Source organism: Anticarsia gemmatalis, chromosome 30 (genome assembly GCF_050436995.1).
Source record: "Anticarsia gemmatalis isolate Benzon Research Colony breed Stoneville strain chromosome 30, ilAntGemm2 primary, whole genome shotgun sequence".
NCBI lineage: Eukaryota > Metazoa > Arthropoda > Insecta > Lepidoptera > Erebidae > Anticarsia > Anticarsia gemmatalis.
In genome coordinates this window covers 3,260,192-3,278,341 of record NC_134774.1, presented here as the reverse complement: position 1 = coordinate 3,278,341, position 18,150 = coordinate 3,260,192, and the positions used below count along the sequence as shown (strand labels likewise).

General features: G+C 38.3%; 2 protein-coding genes across 2 annotated transcripts; both read left to right on the top strand.

Moving 5' to 3' along the window:
* The first annotated feature begins 33 nt into the window (after positions 1–33).
* Positions 34–7,649, top strand: pn (exopolyphosphatase prune). The gene is made up of 8 exons (XM_076133845.1): positions 34–213; positions 1,613–1,887; positions 2,347–2,472; positions 3,370–3,539; positions 4,345–4,465; positions 6,240–6,369; positions 6,982–7,137; positions 7,358–7,649. The coding sequence occupies exons 1-8, from the start codon at positions 178–180 to the stop codon at positions 7,505–7,507; spliced, it is 1,164 nt and encodes a 387-aa protein (XP_075989960.1). The 5' UTR covers positions 34–177; the 3' UTR covers positions 7,508–7,649.
* A 917-nt stretch (positions 7,650–8,566) lies between these two features.
* LOC142985463 (zinc finger Y-chromosomal protein 1-like) lies at positions 8,567–17,804 on the top strand. The gene is made up of 10 exons (XM_076133657.1): positions 8,567–8,913; positions 9,909–10,025; positions 10,871–11,102; positions 11,868–12,130; positions 12,583–12,782; positions 13,295–13,402; positions 13,759–13,959; positions 14,273–14,384; positions 14,932–15,036; positions 17,046–17,804. Exons 1-10 carry the CDS (start codon positions 8,770–8,772, stop codon positions 17,178–17,180), a joined length of 1,617 nt encoding a protein of 538 aa, XP_075989772.1. The 5' UTR covers positions 8,567–8,769; the 3' UTR covers positions 17,181–17,804.
* The last annotated feature ends 346 nt before the right edge of the window (positions 17,805–18,150 follow it).

The window sequence follows — 18,150 nt, the reverse complement described above, 5'->3', positions numbered from 1 at the left end:
GCAACACCGTATATCCCCTACTGTCAACAGTGTCAATGTCAAATGACGTATCAATATTTTGAATTTCATTCTGACATTTTAATAACATTTGAAATTTTCAAACTAAAAATGGGATAAAAACCATAAAAAAAGCCCCAAAACCCTTCAGTTCTGCAAGCTACAATCACTATACACAAAATGGATGAATATTTCAATAGTTCCTTGTCGAAATTAGTAAGTATAAACAACAACATTTAGACCCGGTAGTTTTTTGGTTCTATCATTAGGGACCTTAAATTTGCACTTAAGTGAGTAAAATTTGGAAATATTATGTAACATATACTTTAAATATGGAAGTAATAACCGACGGTCTTGTACGACTAGATGTATGTAAGTGAATAAAGCCAAGGAAATTTATAAGGATCATACCAAGTGACCTTCTTTGGTCTCTGCCTACCCGTATGGGAAAAAGGCGTGACATGAACGTAAGAACTATACCAGTAAATCTATCTATCTAATCAGTCCGTTTCCACCTACTGTTGAGAATAGGCCTCACCCTCAGTACGCCACTTGATGTGGTCTTGTGCTTGTCTCATTCATCGCAGCCCCACACATTTAATGATGTCGTCCGACCATCTAGTTGGGGGCCTACCTTGTGACCTTCACCCATTCCATGTCATCAGCAAGACTATAGAAATATATTGAATAGAATAACTAATTAAGTTGACTGGCAGAAAATGCCTTTGGCATTAAGTCCACCTTTATACAAATTTTGTATAAGAAGTTTAAATAAATAATTCAATAATAAACAATGTGTTTAAAGTATTAATCTTACAGTGACCAAACTTTTATTTAAAGCTTGCTTATAATGTGTTCATATTAAGAATCATATCAGAATTAACATTTCAATCGGTACTTTAATTGTTCTAATTGAATAATTAAGCTTTTGCAAGTAATTATTTCTTAAAAAAAAATGAGTCTTTCCGTCATTGTTTAATAAAAAAATATCCGTATTATTCTTTATTTATCATGCATATGGTTAGTGGTCAACCTAGTGTCAAAGAAATACAAGCTGCTTGGTAGGCATTTGACATGGGTTAACAACGGTTATCTTAATTGATAACTATGTAAACTGACCTTTAATCTACCCTCTAAATATACTATTGTTACCACTTTAGGATGTCTTATGTAATACTTCTGCCCAATTATGTATCTTTTTATCACTTGATTACATTTTTTATCCTTTAAATAGGATAAATTTAACCAATTAATGTCCCACTGCTGGACAAGGGTCTCCTCCCATAATTAGGGAGGGTTTAAGCCATGAGTCCACCACACTGGCCAAGTGCGGGTTGGAGACTTCAATAATTTATTTATTACCGCCTTACATAAACAGTATATTTATAGAACATTGTAAGATAACAAACATTAACATTATAATAAAATAATAATAATCTAATGCTGAATTAATTATGAATAGTGCTAGGGATTGCGATTGAATGAAGGTAATGCCCACTGGCTGTTAGGAGAGTTGGTACCTTGTCATTAAATAAATCAAATAAATAATAATAATAAACTCCAAATCAGATTGAAATAGGTACTTTTATTTACTTTTTTTTTTGTTTTTTTTCAGAACACAGACAACTACAAAGATTTAACAATAGTAATAGGCAACGAGAGTTGTGACCTAGACTCTGCTGTCAGTGCTATAGTCTATGCCTGTTTTTTAAACTGGCAATACAATCAGATACAGTGTAAAGTGTGTACCAGAGAGAATAGACCGGAGTTTGTGAAACATGATATATTCCTGCCCGTCCTCAATGTGGAGAGAGGAGACTATGAGTTGAAGACTGAAGTCGCTTATCTCTTCAGAAAATATAACATTTTTGAAAGTAGTTTAATTTTCAGGTACTTATTTTTTTATTTTTGTTTTTATGCTAAGGTTTTTACTTATCACTACATAGTAGCGAAGTTACATGCCGCGCCTGTCCCTATGTCTGTATGTATGTATGCTCAAATCTTAAAAACTATGCAACAGATATAGAGCCAGTTTTCTTTAAAAAGATAGAGTGATTCAAGAGAAAGGTTTATACATATAACATGTTTGATATAATATAGAACCACTGAAAATTTCACGATTTTTTATGCAAGGTCGTAAACAAACACATTTTTTTTATGCTTACATTGCAAACCCTGGCCAACGGGTTAGAATAAGTAGTTGAAAGTCGACTCTTATTTTTGCTAAGTAATGCGCAAGCGGATCCGCGCGGGTCCTCTAGTTGAATTAAAGTAGTATCATGTAAAAGTAGTGATTTCATGTAAGAGATGATTAGTTCAAGTAATAATGGTACATTATCTTTGTTTCAGAGATGACCACGATCTGACCGTGCTGACCACAAGGCCTAACACTAAGGTGGTGCTAGTAGACCACCATGTGTTGGCCAAGAAAGACCTGTTCCTCACGCCTTTAGTCACTGAGATTATTGACCATAGGTGAGGACATCTCACTATTATTACAAACTAGCTGACCTGCGCAACTATGCTTGCGTCACATAAAAGAGAATCTATACTAATATTATAAAGCTGAAGAGTTTGTTTGTTTGAACGCGCTAATCTAAGGAAATAGTGGTCCGATTAAAAAAATTCTTTCAGTGTTAGATAGCTCATTTATCGAGGAATTCTATAGGCTATCATCACGCTACGACCAGTAGAAGCAGAGTACTATTAAAAAATGTTACAAAAACGGACATAAATTTGACCCATTCTCTCTTATGTGACGCAAGCGAAGTTCCTCAAGTCAGTTAGTTATTTATAATACACGTATTATATTTCCTTGTGTTCTATCCATTGAGCTCTTGCATGGGATACCACTAAGCCTTCAAGGAGTTGCCATTTAAAAGATATTTAAACTTTATGTAAAGAAAAATAGAAATGCCATTTCCGTACTTTTTTTCATAAAGACAACTCCCGCACTAAGAATTGTTCTTGTGTCGCGGGGACTTTTTACAAACATACAAACAACGGACACAAAGCACAACCAGACCCGAAACAATTATTTGTGGATCGCATAAATATTTGGTCCGTGTGGGAATCGAACCCACGACCTCCCGACGCAATGGTTTTCGACGTGGCGACCTAAACCACACTTAATTAACAGAACGCTACGCAAAATGGCAATATATATTTTTGAATGGCTACTGCCTGTTAGTGTTGTCTTAGTAAACAAGTAAGTATTTTCAAGTATATCTTATACTTGAAAATTCAAGACAATTTTTGTGAATGGCAACTGCCTGGTAATGTTTAAATAACACAACACTACCAGGTTGCCATTAAAAAAAAGATAATATTGCCATGTTCACTTTAAAATGGTGAAACATTTTTGCTGTACAGGCCTATAGACAAGTCATCATGGCACTACGCGGCCGACACTCGCACCACCATAGAGACGGTGGGCTCGTGCGCCACGCTCGTAGCTCAGCGAATAAAGAACCTAGCAGCACTTGTGGCTAAAGATGTGGACTTCTTCAACGCTTATCTTGTTTGCAGTCAACTGTTACATGGTCAGTATTGAGGCGTCCATAGCCAGTTGTGCTCACCGGTCGGTAAACGATCTGTGGGTTAAGCAACCGTTGGTGCGGTCATTCCATAGATGGGTGACCGCATAGTGGTATTTGAACTGGGCGTCTCCGTGCTTCGGAGGGCACGTAAAAAGTTGGTCCCGGCTGTTATCTACTAAGGTAACAGTCGTTAAGCCACGTCAAAGGCCTCCGGGCGGCTTGAACAACTTTGACACTAGGTTGACCACTAACCATGCGATAACAAGAAGTAAGAAGAATGGTCAGTATTTTCTTATTTTACTAGCTGACCCGCGCAGCTCCGCTCACGCATTCTTGTTTTTATTTTATACATTTTCAAATTTATTCACCTTTTAAACTATCTCTGGACTTGTACAAATAATTCAAGACCAAAATTAGCCAAATTGGTCCAGCCGTTCACGAGTTTTAGCGAGACTAACGAACAGCATTTCATTTTTATATACTTTTATAGATATTTGATACCCACCTTACAACATATTTGTCAAAGCACAAAGGTAAGGAATGGTGGCTAGATTTTTGCCATTGCCCATAACAACAAAGTACAACCAGACTCGAACCCACGATCTTCCGATGCAATGGTAGCGGCGTGGCGACCTAACCACTGCGCCACGGAGGCAATCAGTACTCAGTCTGATAATTATTTGTTCAAAAAATCTATTTTCCCTTTTTCGTTTCGCTAAGGAGTGAAAGAAACAAAACACTTTATAAGCCTTTCATAACTTCATATATTTTTATGAATAAGAGGGAAATGTTTATGACTGTATTTCAGCTACGATAATCCTGGACACGGTGAACTTCTGCAAGCAGGTGAACAAGGCGACTCCTCACGACGAGGAGATCATCCAGTTCCTCGAGAGTCTGCTGCAACCTGCCGACTACAAGCAGGAACGGTCAGACATAGCCCCCCACCCCACACACACACAATACCCCCCGACAATATATCCCGCCCCCCCCATATACATACACTTAACGCCCCCCTGCACTCGATTCCCCTCCATAATTTAATATCTTCAAGACCCCCCACCTCACATGCTCACATTGCTCACTTATCCCCCCTTAGCGCACCTAATACCCGCTCCCCCTCCACTTCACACATCGTTATACCCTCACGGCATAACTTCACCTTTCCAAACTTCTTCCTAACAACACCTCCCTTTAAAAATACACAATTTGCTGACACATTATATATCGGATAGCCTAATCAACAGTTATCTTATAAGCCACTAGCTGACCCGCGCAACTTCGCTTGCGTCACATAAGAGAGAATGGGTCAAAATTTTTCCCGTTTTTGTTACATTTTTTACTAATACTCTGCTCCTATTGGTCGCAGCGTGATGATATATAGTCTATAGCCTTCCTCGATAAATGGACTATCTAACACTGAAAGAATTTTTCAAATCGGACCAGTAGTTCCTGAGATTAGTGCGTTCAAACAAACAAACAAACAAACTCTTCAGCTTTATAATATTAGTATAGATTAGTATAGACTAGCTGACCCGTGCGGCTCCGCTCGCGTGAATTTCGTACTGTTGCTTATTCGTTTGAGCACGCGAATTGCGAAGCACTCGATACACCTACACATAAAAATGTTAACAACTCTTTTGTCATCTAATGGTTATTTACGAAAGGGACCCGAAAGGCACACAATATGACACAGGCTCAGGCAGGCCTGATTTCCTGTGGTTACCTTCTTTTCCGCTCTCGTCTGTATCCGTAGCAGTTTACAGTGTAAAATATAATACCTTATAATAGACTGACCATTGCTTACCCGTCTGGATTCAGAATATTATTTATAGGTCCTATCTGCGCCGGAGCTCTTCAGACGCGTAATAATGTATACTTGCGATGATACGTCCGAAACCGCGTAACCCGTAATTATTTTTAATACTATAACATCCGTTGTTTATTTTTTAAAACTTACCACATAGTCTGTTTCATAGCTATACAATTTATTTCCTTACTGCAACCATTTAATTTGGTTATTAAATATTATGTGATTCGAACAACAACGCCATCTGTCAGTTGCGGCGAACAACGACAACAAACGAAATTACTCGGTTTGCCATCTAGGATATCCCGATCGCACCGGACCCACGTAAACCAACATTTTTGTGTAATATATCATACAACATTTATGTTTAAAAATCTTATAAATGTATAGCATGTTTCAAAGGTATTTTTTTACAATAAATCCATCAAAATAAATTAATTAGAAAAAACATGCTTTGTTGCGGTTTATAACGCCATCTATTGGTTGGTGCTATGCGATAACTATGCGAATGTTGTGAAATGGATTGTAACGCCATCTATGGTCTCTATAGGGAAACGCAGGTTCAAACGATTTCTACGTATTTTTTTCAATTTTCTAAAAATCTTTGAAATTTTATGCTATAAAAAGTATCCTAGAAATTGCTCCACTACTTATTCTATGCATATACCAAATTTCAGTGCATTCTATCCGGTAGTTTTTACGTGATAGCGACACATACAGACGGAGCACAGACAGACAGACAGACAGACAGAAAAGAAAATTATAAATTGCAGATTCGGTATCAGTATCCGTTACTAAACATCCCCCATTGGTTTTTTTTTAAATATATTCAATGTACAGAATTGACCTCTCTACAGATTTATTATAAGTATAGATATGAATCTGTTGTGTAGTGGCCGAGTCCTGGATGAGTTAGTGGCGGCTCGCAGCGACGTGTCGGCGCTGTCGGCCGCGCAGCTGCTCAAGAAAGATGTGAAGGTCGTGGGCAACGTGCTCATCCCCAGCTTCCCACTGCTGGTCAAGGTGTGTCATAACTGACTCATAACTTACAGATAACTTACCTTTGTAGTGTTGAAACAAAAATCAATTCTTCTTCTTATCGTATGGTAAGTGGTCAACCTAGTGTCAAAGTTGTTCAAGCCGCCCGAAAGGCCTTTGACGTGGCTTAACGACTGATATCTAAATTGACAACAATCGGGACCGACTTTTTACGTGCCCTCTGAAGCACGGAGACGCTCATTTCAGTGGTATTTGAATACGACGCACAATTCAAATACCACTATGCGGTCACCCATCTATAGAATGACCGCGCCAACGGTTGCTTAACCCACAGATCGTATACCAACCGGTGAGCGCAACTGGCTATGAGGCAGAGACAGACGCGACTTCGTCCGCCACCTATATTTTCCCATGGGAATGCGTCACTTTCCCGAGGTAAAAAGTAGCCTATGACTTTCTTCGGGTATCAAAATATCTCCATACCAAATTTCATGCAAATTGGTTCGGGTTAGTTAGGCGTTTAGTTTAGGCGTGATTGAGTAACAGACAGACAGAGTTACTTTCACATTTATAATATTAGTATGGATTTTATTATACTAATAATTTAAAAGTCAATCATCAATATTTATTTACCAGGAGTTCCTGAAGAAGCCGGACGCGTCGAAGTCAGTGAGCGAGGCGCTCTCCCGCCACGGCTGCTCCACGGCGCTGCTGCTGGGGATGGACCTCTCGGAGGGACTGCAGAGGGACGCCGCCGTCTACTCCGATAACAGCCAGGATGCAGCTATATCGGTAATATTAACAGTAGTATATTTTAATTAGCGCCGTTATTTAATTCTACTAAAAGAATGTTAAACCCTTTGACCGCCACGGTCGGCTATACTCAAGAAATCAGAACATGCTCACTGGTTCAGTAGTTTAGGCGTGATTGAGTAACAGACAGACAGACAGAGTTACTTTCGCTTTTATAATACTAGTATGTAAAAGTATGTATTATCTTGTTTGTCCACAGTTAAGTAAGCACCTAGAGCAGTGGAGCAGCGGCTCGCTGGGCCTCACGTCGGCGGAGTGCGGCGCGCAACACTTCACCTACTTCGCGCAGAGGAACCTGGCCGCCTCGCGCAAGCAGTACATACCCGCTGTTAACGCATTCATACAATAAAGAATAAATTTAGCCCACTAATGTCCCACTGCTGGGCAAGGCTCTCCTCCCGTAATGAGAGGGGTTAGGCCTTGAGTCCACCACGCTGGCCAAGTGCGGGTTGGGGTATTCAATAAATATATTAATATAACAATATATACAAGACTGTGTTTTATTTCACTTTTTTTTAGTTTATTAATAAAGATACTAAACGTCGGTGTCATAGATTATTTTATTTCGCAAATGATGAAAGAATTCTATTTGCATTTTTTTAAAGACAACTCCCACCTTACAATTTTATTGATTTTGTGTCGCTGGGACTTTTACAAACATACAAAACTCTTCGTAGCTATTCGTCCCGTATGGCAGCGGCGTCAACTTTCATTACACTCTTCCTCAACTTCCTCTATCATCGACGTCGATTGAACTCACAAAATTAAGCTATAATAAATAAATATTTACTAAATAGGTATACATAAAAGGGATTATACTTACTTCGCGCGTCGTAGTATTTCTCCTCAACATCTTCGAACGGTAGGTAACGTGCCCAGAATGCTGGCAGCATTGCCACGCTGGATGGCGATGCGTATTCTTTGACCTCAGTAAAAGCCAGCATTTTGATCACTAATAGCATCAAGGAGACATTTCGCAAACTCTTCCCAATTCTCGTCCTCCAATGCGTTTTTTTTTTAGAATTATTAATACATTTTTAGGTACTTTCTTTATTCTTATGTAAATAATAGATGGCGTTGTCATAGTTTGCTTTTATCTACGGGCAAAAGATGGCGCTTATTTCACGTGTTTTGTGATGAATGACATAGATGACGTTGTGATAGCTTGTTTTATTCTAGAGACACTAGATGGCGCTTCCATAAATTGTTTTATTGCTGAAGACACTGCTTGCTTAGGTGGCGTTGTTTTGCAATTTTCACAATATTGTAATTTATCTCCTCATTGCAAGCTTAATATATTATTTTATTTCTATGTTTATTATTAAATATTTATTACATTATTTATTTGGGTTATTTCAGGACGTAATAAATTACAATTTCTACATGGCAATTGTCAGTTTGACAACAACAAACAATAACAGCTGTTGTGTTGTGAATGTTGTGATATTAGAATCCAATAAGACTTGCTATAAAACTCGGATTTTATTCAAAATCACAATTGTTTTTAACTAAAAAACATATTTACTAGCGTTCTATTACTTAAACGCTTCCTTAAAATGTACATTTACGCAAATATCAGCATATAATTTCCTATAATTAGATTAAAACAAAATGATGGATGATACTGAAATAAAACATGAATTTCCTTCTACAAACGAAAGTTGCAGCGTTTGTTTAAGCGTGGGGCGAAAGCTTCATCAATTAGGAGCTTATACAGACGTGTTTAAAAAGATTGTATTCGGATTTGATTACTATGTGAGTGAAAACTTATTTCGCCTACTTAGTTCTGACTGTTAAATAAAGTTAACCATGTTTTATTTAGGAAACTGTAGTGCAGAAAGACATGAGTGAGTGTGAGGTTTCCGAAGACGATGTCGAGGACAGAGCGAAGTAGAGGAGAACTGTATTTTCACGCCCTTAGAATGATTATTCGTAGGCTTCAAACTATTAAGCATTATTAAAAACTAGCTGACCCGCGCAACTTCGCTTGCGTCACATAAGAGAGAATGGGTCAAAAATTTCCCCGTTTTTGTAACATTTTTTATTGCTACTCTGCTCCTATTGGTTGTAGCGTGATGGTATATAGCCTATAACCTTCCTCGACAAATGCACTATCTAACACTGAAAGAATTTTTCAAATCAGACCAGTAGTTCCTGAGATTAGCGCGTTCAAACAAACAAACAAACAAACAAACAAACAAACAAACTCTTCAGCTTTATAATATTAGTATAGATAGTCGATATTAATTAAGATTGGACTAAAGCATGAACTTGCCTTGACACAAACAAAAATACATGCATCTTTAGGTGTATGAAATACACACACATTTCACTGATAACGATGATAATCCCAAACACTTATGTATTTATTTATTTATTGCCACCTTACAGTAAGCCTTACCCTAACAGTAGGTATCTTCTACACATGTACATTAGAATTACTCCATTTATTATTTACAGTATAGAGTTTGGACTACACTGTCACAAGTAGTTTGTATGTCTGAATGCACAGATACACAAAAATTATGAGAGAAATGTTTGTAAATGAATTTTAATACTTAAAAATTACGAAGTACATATAAGAGAGATGTAGCTATGGCAATTGTCACTTTGTCAAATCTGGGAATTGAACTCAAAACCGTCTAGATCAGCAATTGGATACACAACCAACTGCCCCACAAAGGCAGTCGGTTGTGTATCTGATTGCTGAGAGTAAGTAAATATATAAACTTGTACATTTAATTTTCCAGAGTCATGTACTGTCAGACAACATACAATTATGTTGGGAATGTGTTGCTGTACTCAAAAAAGTTTGTATATTTCAACAACAGCTGTGCAAGGCTCAAGAAATGCTTCATACAGGACAGGTAGGTTACTAATTTGAAGTATACTTACTCTTGAGGAACTCAATATTAAGTAACAACAGCCGGTCAGATTGATCTCTCAGGTTAAGCTATGCTTGCTGAGGTTGATCTTTGGGTTTGTGATCATATTATAGAGTTCCTTAGAGTATTGGAATAAACATTAGTTTGTGGGTTCCAGCTGTCGTTTTTAAATATCTTTGACAGTTGTTAACAGTAGTCAGAAGCTTGAAAGTCTGAAAACCAGTCTTATTAAGAGGTATCATTGTATTATAACCCTGGTAACTGTGTTGTAGAGGTCCAATAGGCAGCCACTCCATGTAAAATACTGGTATTCAGCTGCATCTGGTAAGCCAACTCGAACATAGTTAGAAGACAGGCTAGGCAATCATAAAACTGTCACTTTTTTCTTCTATAATGTTATAACCAATGTGCTCATTTGCTTCCCATATTCTTATTATCACATGCTAGTAGGTGCTCCCAACATATGGTATGATCAGAGACTAATAAATTACCTAGCTATATTCATTTTCCATAATAATTGATGTTTAGTCTATATCGCTGATTGTTGGCAGCTCCTCGCATGATCAATTATTGTATCAACCACATTGTAAAACTTTTGGCGATTGAAACGAGTGGCCGTGAGTTTCTCGCTAGCTCTTCTCATAAGGCTCTACCCCCTTTCCGAGCTAGTGGTAGATTCAGTTATTGTAACGACTATCATAAGTGTCAATATTTGACCTGAATGAATAAATGATTTGATTTTGATTTTGAGGCTGTAGGCGACCTATCATTTTGAACCTTATATAAAATTATTTAAAATTAATATATCTTTTTTCAATTTCTTTCAGCCTTACATCTACGGTACACAGTCAGGCCTTACCACAGTAATTTTAAACGACACACACACTCACACTGTATACATACATGAGAGTATTCACAATGATGTTAAATATGGTGATACAAGTGATACACGAAGTGATGAGGTGATACAGTGTGATGTAAACTGTGATACAAGTGTCAGTGATGGAGGTGATGATGGTGATGATGTTAAAACTGAAGAAATGTCGGCTAAAGTTGTAGGTAGGTGTTTCAATTTAATTTTGATTTTTATAGCCATTACCGTCGCACTGCTGGGCAAAGGTTTCTTTCCAAACGAGAGAGGAGTTAGGCCTTGAGTCCACCACTCTGACCAAGTGCGGGTTGGAGACTTTGACTTTGCATGCCCTCAATAAATGTAAAAAATAAATGTAACCCATTAATGTCCCACTGCTGGGCAAAGGTTTCTTTCCAAACAAGGGAAGGGGTTAGGTCTTGAGTCCACCACGCTGGCCAAGTGCGGGTTGTAGATTTTGCATGCCCTCAATAAATGTATTAAACAAATTTTAGACATGCAAGGTTTCGTCACTATGTTTTCCTTCGCCATTGCAAGTGATAATTATTTCTAATACACACATTACTTGGAAAAGTCATTGGTGTGTTGCCCTGAGTTCGAACTTGCGACCACTTGCGTGGGAGGTGCCAACTTAAACCATTAGGCTATAATTTGTAATAGTCACTGTGACACAGGAGCAATTCTTAGTATGGGAGATGAATGTCTTAATTTTTAAATAATTTGTTAATAATATCTAATATATAAAATTCTCGCGTCACAGTTTTCGTTGCCATACTCCTCCGAAACGGCTTGACCGATTCTCATGAAATTTTGTGAGCATATTGAGTAGGCCTGAGAATCGGCCAACATCTATTTTGCACACCCCTAAGTGAAACTATTTTTTTTTCATTTATATGGCAAAACAACGTTTGCCGGGTCAGCTAGTTACTAATCTATTTTATTCAAATTTTCAGAACCGAAAAAGCCCAAGAACAACCGCTGGGCAACCAAACGAGCGTTGCAGAATAAAAAACCAAAATTTAAAATTATCACAGAATATAAAAGTAGTTGGTTTAGAAGAGTTGAAATGAAAGATGAAGAAGTAAAGCCTTATTTAGAAGAACAGAGGAATAGTGAAGAGTTTTTATTAAAGAAGAATAAGAGATGTGTTGATTGTGTGTTGTTGTTTGTTGATGAGAAAACATTGGAACAACATTGTAAGGTTTATCATAATAAGGTTAGTATTTTATTTTCTCTGTAGTTGTAATATCGACTGCCTCCGTGGCGCAGTGGTTTAGGTCGCCACGTCGCTACCATTGCGTCGGGATGTCGTGGGTTCAATTCCCACACGGGTCAATTATTTGTGCGATCCACAAATAATTGTTTCGGGTCTGGTTGTACTTTGTGTCCGTTGTTTGTATGTTTGTAATAGACCCCGCGACACTAGAACAAGGTTTAAAGCGGGAGAAGTCCTTTTTAAAAAAATACTAACAATTTTATATGAAACCAACACAATTGATAAAGGTTTTTAGTTTTGCAAACTTTAATCAATTCTGTTGGTTTCATATGAAAAAATAATCGAAAATAATTCAAATTCCCACTGTCAATGTTACCCAAACGATTCAAAGTTACCCAAATTGACCTTAACTCAAAAATACTCAAAATAAATCGTAAATTTCCATATTTCAGTCGTCGCCATACATTTGCGACGCGTGTTCATCGAGGTTCTTAAACAAGCGCCATCTATCGGCGCACATACAACAACACAGGCACAAGTACTCGTGCTCTCTCTGCGACTACAGCTGTCACGACAAGACGATGAGGTTGAAACATTTTAAGAAAAGACATCCGAAGATATTCCAGTGTGTGAAATGCTTGCTGAATTTCGGGTGAGAAATATACTAATTATGAGATTGTTAGTTTGTATGTAGTGAGTAATCTCTGAAACTACTGAGTCGATTTTGAAAATCCTTTCAGTTATATGTAGGTGCATTATTCCTGAGTGTAGGCTATAAATTAGGTGTATTTCTGGACTCAACAGATTTATATAAAATTTAAATAAGAATAATATAAAATTTTGTTTCATAAGAGACTGCGTTAGTTTAAGAAGAATTGTCAAGATTTTAAATGGTTATTACGATAAGCAGCTCCAGTTGCAAATTTTCACCCTCTTTTTAGACTTTTGGTTTCTTTAACTATCTCCGATTTTTACTGAAATTCCGCAGTATTTTAAACATGGCAGCGTAAGAGACAAACAAACAGACAGACAAATTTCGTATTTATAAAATCCAAAATAGATAGTATGGATACATTATCTTAACTTACGTGACTAAATAAAAAACTAAATGCCTAATCCTCTACATTTAAATGAAATATTTAAATAATTTACACTTGCTTGCAGTAATCGCCGCGAGTTCTTCAAGCACTACAAGGCGTGGCACGAGCGCTTCGAGTGCCACCACTGCGGCGTCACCTTCAAGATGAAGTACTGCATCAAACAACATCTGCGGTAACACCAGTCTTATTTACTCACTCACTCACACTTTCTCTCTCTTTCCCACTCTCTTTTTCACTCACACACTACATCGCCCAATTATTCACTCACTAGCTAACTTTCTTACTCACTAACTTCCTTAGTAATTCAATTAATCATCTCTATCATTAATCACTTACAAACTCATTCAAATATACAATTATTATGCTCACTCTCTCATTCATTCAATGACTGACTGACTGACTGAGTTACTTACACACTTCCTCGCTCATTACTTACTCAATTCCTCACTCATTAACTTCCTCATTCTCTTTCAGTCATTCACTCCCCCACTCACTCACTCATATAAACAACTTCTCTCTCTTCCCCAGCAAGCAGCACTCGCCATTCGAATGCAAACCATGCAACAAGTCGTTCGCGCGCTACAACGGTCTGTGGCTGCACAACAAGACCACGCACGGCGAGGCGGCGGGCGCCTACTGCGTGGAGTGCGACCGGCGCTACCGCGACGTGTACCGCTACCGGTGGCACCTCGCCAACAGCGCCACGCACACGCCGCGCGCACACACCAGGTCTGTCTATACACACACAAACACACACATACACATACACATGCACGAATTAAAAGCTGCATCTACGCTAGGAGAACCGACCACGAGTGGACCACAAATTTCTTCTAAAAACACGCTCTTTCAAGGTTCAAGTCAGCGCTCTCTCAAGTCAGTCCACACCACACAAATTTTTGCTCTGCTCTGCTTCTCTAGCGTAAACGCAGCTTAAGGACTTAATCGATAAACTTTGAGTTTGACGTATATTGACTATGAATTGTATAACAAGCATAATGTTACGTATATTTCAATGATTGTTTAATATTTTTATGTGCAGGGTGCCGTGTCCGGGCTGTGACAAGGTGTTCTCTAAGAACATCTACATGAAGGACCACTACAACTTAGTGCACCTCAAGTACTACAAGTACCGCTGCGAACAGTGCGACAAAGTAAGTAATCAACTCATTCGAGCACTTATTCACCCATACACACACAAACACTCACTTAATCAGTAACGCATTCGTTCGATCAAACACTCGTTCACTATCATTCGATCACTTATTCATTCACTCACTCTCTCATTCACTCAATTATTCACTGACACACTCACCCATTTACTCACTCACACACCCACTCACTCACTCACACAATGACTCACTCATTTACTCATTCGCTCACTTACCCACTCACTGACACTCACTAATTAATTATCTCACTCACTTATACGCTTTCTTACACATTCGCATACTTCCACACTCACTTCCTCACTCACTCATTATCTCACAAACACATTCAATCACTCATACACACACTCACTCACTCACACCCTTACGCCCTCAGTGATTCACTCATTAACACTCTCACACCCTCAGTCATTCTCTCATTCCCTCACTAACTCATTCATTCATTATCACAGTCACTCACTTACTCCCTCACTCACTCACTCACTCAAAAATTAAGAGTAACCTACAATGCCATAATATCGTATTGTTTCAGAACTTCATTCGTAACGCGGACCTGGTGAAGCACCGGCGCCGCGTGCACGAGGGAGTGTTGCCGCCCAAGAACAAGATCTGTTACATGTGCGGACGAGGGTTCACCGTATGTACACCCCCTGTATCTAGGGGGTGAATGGGGCTAGGGGGTCACGCTCACACCGTATTCAGTATTTGGCGAATAAAAATGATCTGACCGGGGGTGAAGGGGGGCTAGGGGGTCTCTCTCACGCCGTACTCAGCTCTTTTCGTCAATAAAACTGCTTTTCTCTTTTCTTTAGCTACTTTAATATTCGAAGAACTCAAGCCACTTCCCTTGTCAAACCTCTGTTGTGATAGCCGAATGGTAGAAAATGACTTTTCTAAGTTATGTGTGTATTAGAAATAATTATCACTCGTTCCAACGGTGAAGGAAAATATCATAAAGAAATCTTTCATGCCTAAAAAAAAAATTAATACGTTTCTTAACCGGTCAACATTCCCCAACCCGCACTTTGCTAGCTTGGTGAAATGAAGACCCTCCCTCATTCTGGAGAGTTGCCCAGCAGCGGGACTATGGGTAAAAAAGTTATTAATCTAAATATATATAAAGTCTCAAAAGTGACTGACACAATGGTCTATCAACGCACAACCCAAACCACTGAACGGATCGCGCTGAAATTTGCCATGCAGGTAGGACTACAAAACGGAACTTCGACAAATTCTTGTACGACACTACTCTACTCCGACAAAATGGCACTCCGATGCGTTTTAATTTAGACAATACTAGAGTTCGATATACCTAGTCTCAGACACTATTGTACACCGACAAACCGTTTCTTCGACATAACTTTAATAAGAAACAATGCGACTTCGACGACATACTCCTTCGAAAATAATGCTAGGTCGACAGCAGTAAACTTCGAAGTACTCTTCTCAGGCATGTTGTACTTCGACAATATCGTAAATCGACGTGACACATCTAAGCCACCAATGTATATCAATTTTTTTCTAAATGTATTTTAATGAACTATTTTTACAGCATATTTTTATTTTTCATAGCTGTGATAGCCGAGTGGTAGGGTAAGGATGCCTATTATGAGATACCATTTTTATTTTTGTTTATAAAAATAAAACTGTTTCATTTGAAGCTTCCAAAGATATAGTTTTGGATAGGAAATTTAATGCACTTTAAATGTGTAGTAACTATTCAGTGCTAAATAAAATATTTTTCTTGCTGGCTTTTCACCGTTGGAGCATGTGATAATTATTTCTAATACACACATAACTTCGAAAAGTCATTGGTGTGTTGCCTCGGATTTTAACCAGCGACCACTTGCGTGGGAGGTGTCAACTTATATACCACTCGGCTATCACAGCTATGAAAAAAAAAAATATGCTGTAAAAATAGTTCATTAAAATACATTTAAAAAAAAATTGATATACATTGGTGGCTTAGATGTGTCACGTCGATTTACGATATTGTCGAAGTACAACATGCCTGAGAAGAGTACTTCGAAGTTTACTGCTGTCGACCTAGCATTATTTTCGAAGGAGTATGTCGTCGAAGTCGCATTGTTTCTTATTAAAGTTATGTCGAAGAAACGGTTTGTCGGTGTACAATAGTGTCTGAGACTAGGTATATCGAACTCTAGTATTGTCTAAATTAAAACGCATCGGAGTGCCATTTTGTCGGAGTAGAGTAGTGTCGTACAAGAATTTGTCGAAGTTCCGTTTTGTAGTCTGCAGGTAGATGCTTTGGCGTAGACATCCGCCAAGAAAGGATTTTGATCAATTCTACCCTCAAGGGGATGAAATAGAGTATAAAATTTTGTATGAAAATTCTGTCGTAGACATACCACGCAGACGAAGTATAACTTAAAATAATAAATAAATATTATTGGACAACTCACAAAATACATACTTATATCACAAAATATACTTCTAAATATATACTTATATAGATACATTAACAACCAGGCTCAGAACAAATACTCGTGCTCATCACACAAAGATTTGTCCCGGGTGGGATTCGAACCCGCCACATGCGGCGCTACGGTTATTGCGGCGAGGTGACCGCTTTAACCACTGCGCTAAACGTGCAGTTAAATGAAATGAATGTACGTGTTGTTTCAGACGAACAAGATCCTATTGAACCACGTGCGCACGCACACAGGCTCGCGGCCGCACGCGTGCGGGTCGTGCGGCGCGCGCTTCACGCAGCTCGCCGCGCTCGCCGCACACGCGCGCGCACTACACAGCACTGTATAAGTGCCGCCAAACAACTTGAACAATCTCGCTACATCTTAGTGAACGATTTTTAGGTCAGTTTATGTATAACTAGCTGACCCGCGCAACTTCGCTTGCGTCACATAAGATAGAATGGGTCAATATTTTCCCCGTTTTTGTTACATTTTTTATTGCTACTCAGCTCCTATTGGTCGTAGCGTGATGATATATAGCCTATAACCTTCCTCGATAAATGGACTATCTAACACTGAAAGAATTTTTCAAATCGAACCAGTAGTTCCTGAGATTAACGCGTTCAAACAAACAAACAAATAAACTCGGTATAACAGCCAACCAAGTGTCCTCTGCACTGGGTCTACATTCTGTTTAATTTCTAATACAGCAAATTATGTTCAAGTTGTTTGGCGACGTCTATACCACACTGATGTTGACTTCAACACTTTCCCTCTTATTCATAAACACACTATAAACCTATTTTAGTTAATAAACTACTATAATATGTTTTCTATTTTTCATTTCGCTAAAGAGTGAAAGAAATAAAACTCTTTATAAGCTTTATAATCATATATTTTTATGAATAAGAGGATTTGTAATCATGTAATCGTATTTATTGTGATATGACATATTAAAATACATTTTATTGTGTTTTATTTCTTTAATGTTCCCTCTACCTATCGTCCAACAGTCTCAACTTACGGTATATCATAAAATCGCGCGCAACATGATACACAACATACGGTGAGACGGATAACAGACACGACAAGTGAGAGGTCAGGCGCTGAATTGACGGCTTTACGTAGGTACTCTCCGAGGCACATACAAACTTGTACATACTATAACTTTTAAACTCTCGCGTTGCATGTTTAATATACAATAGGATACGGGAATAATACGCGTTAATTCACGTTTCCTATTATATATTGTACATAACTAGTAGGTAGTTATTAACTCCCTTCCTCCGGGAAATTCACTCCTAAAATAATAACTCCAG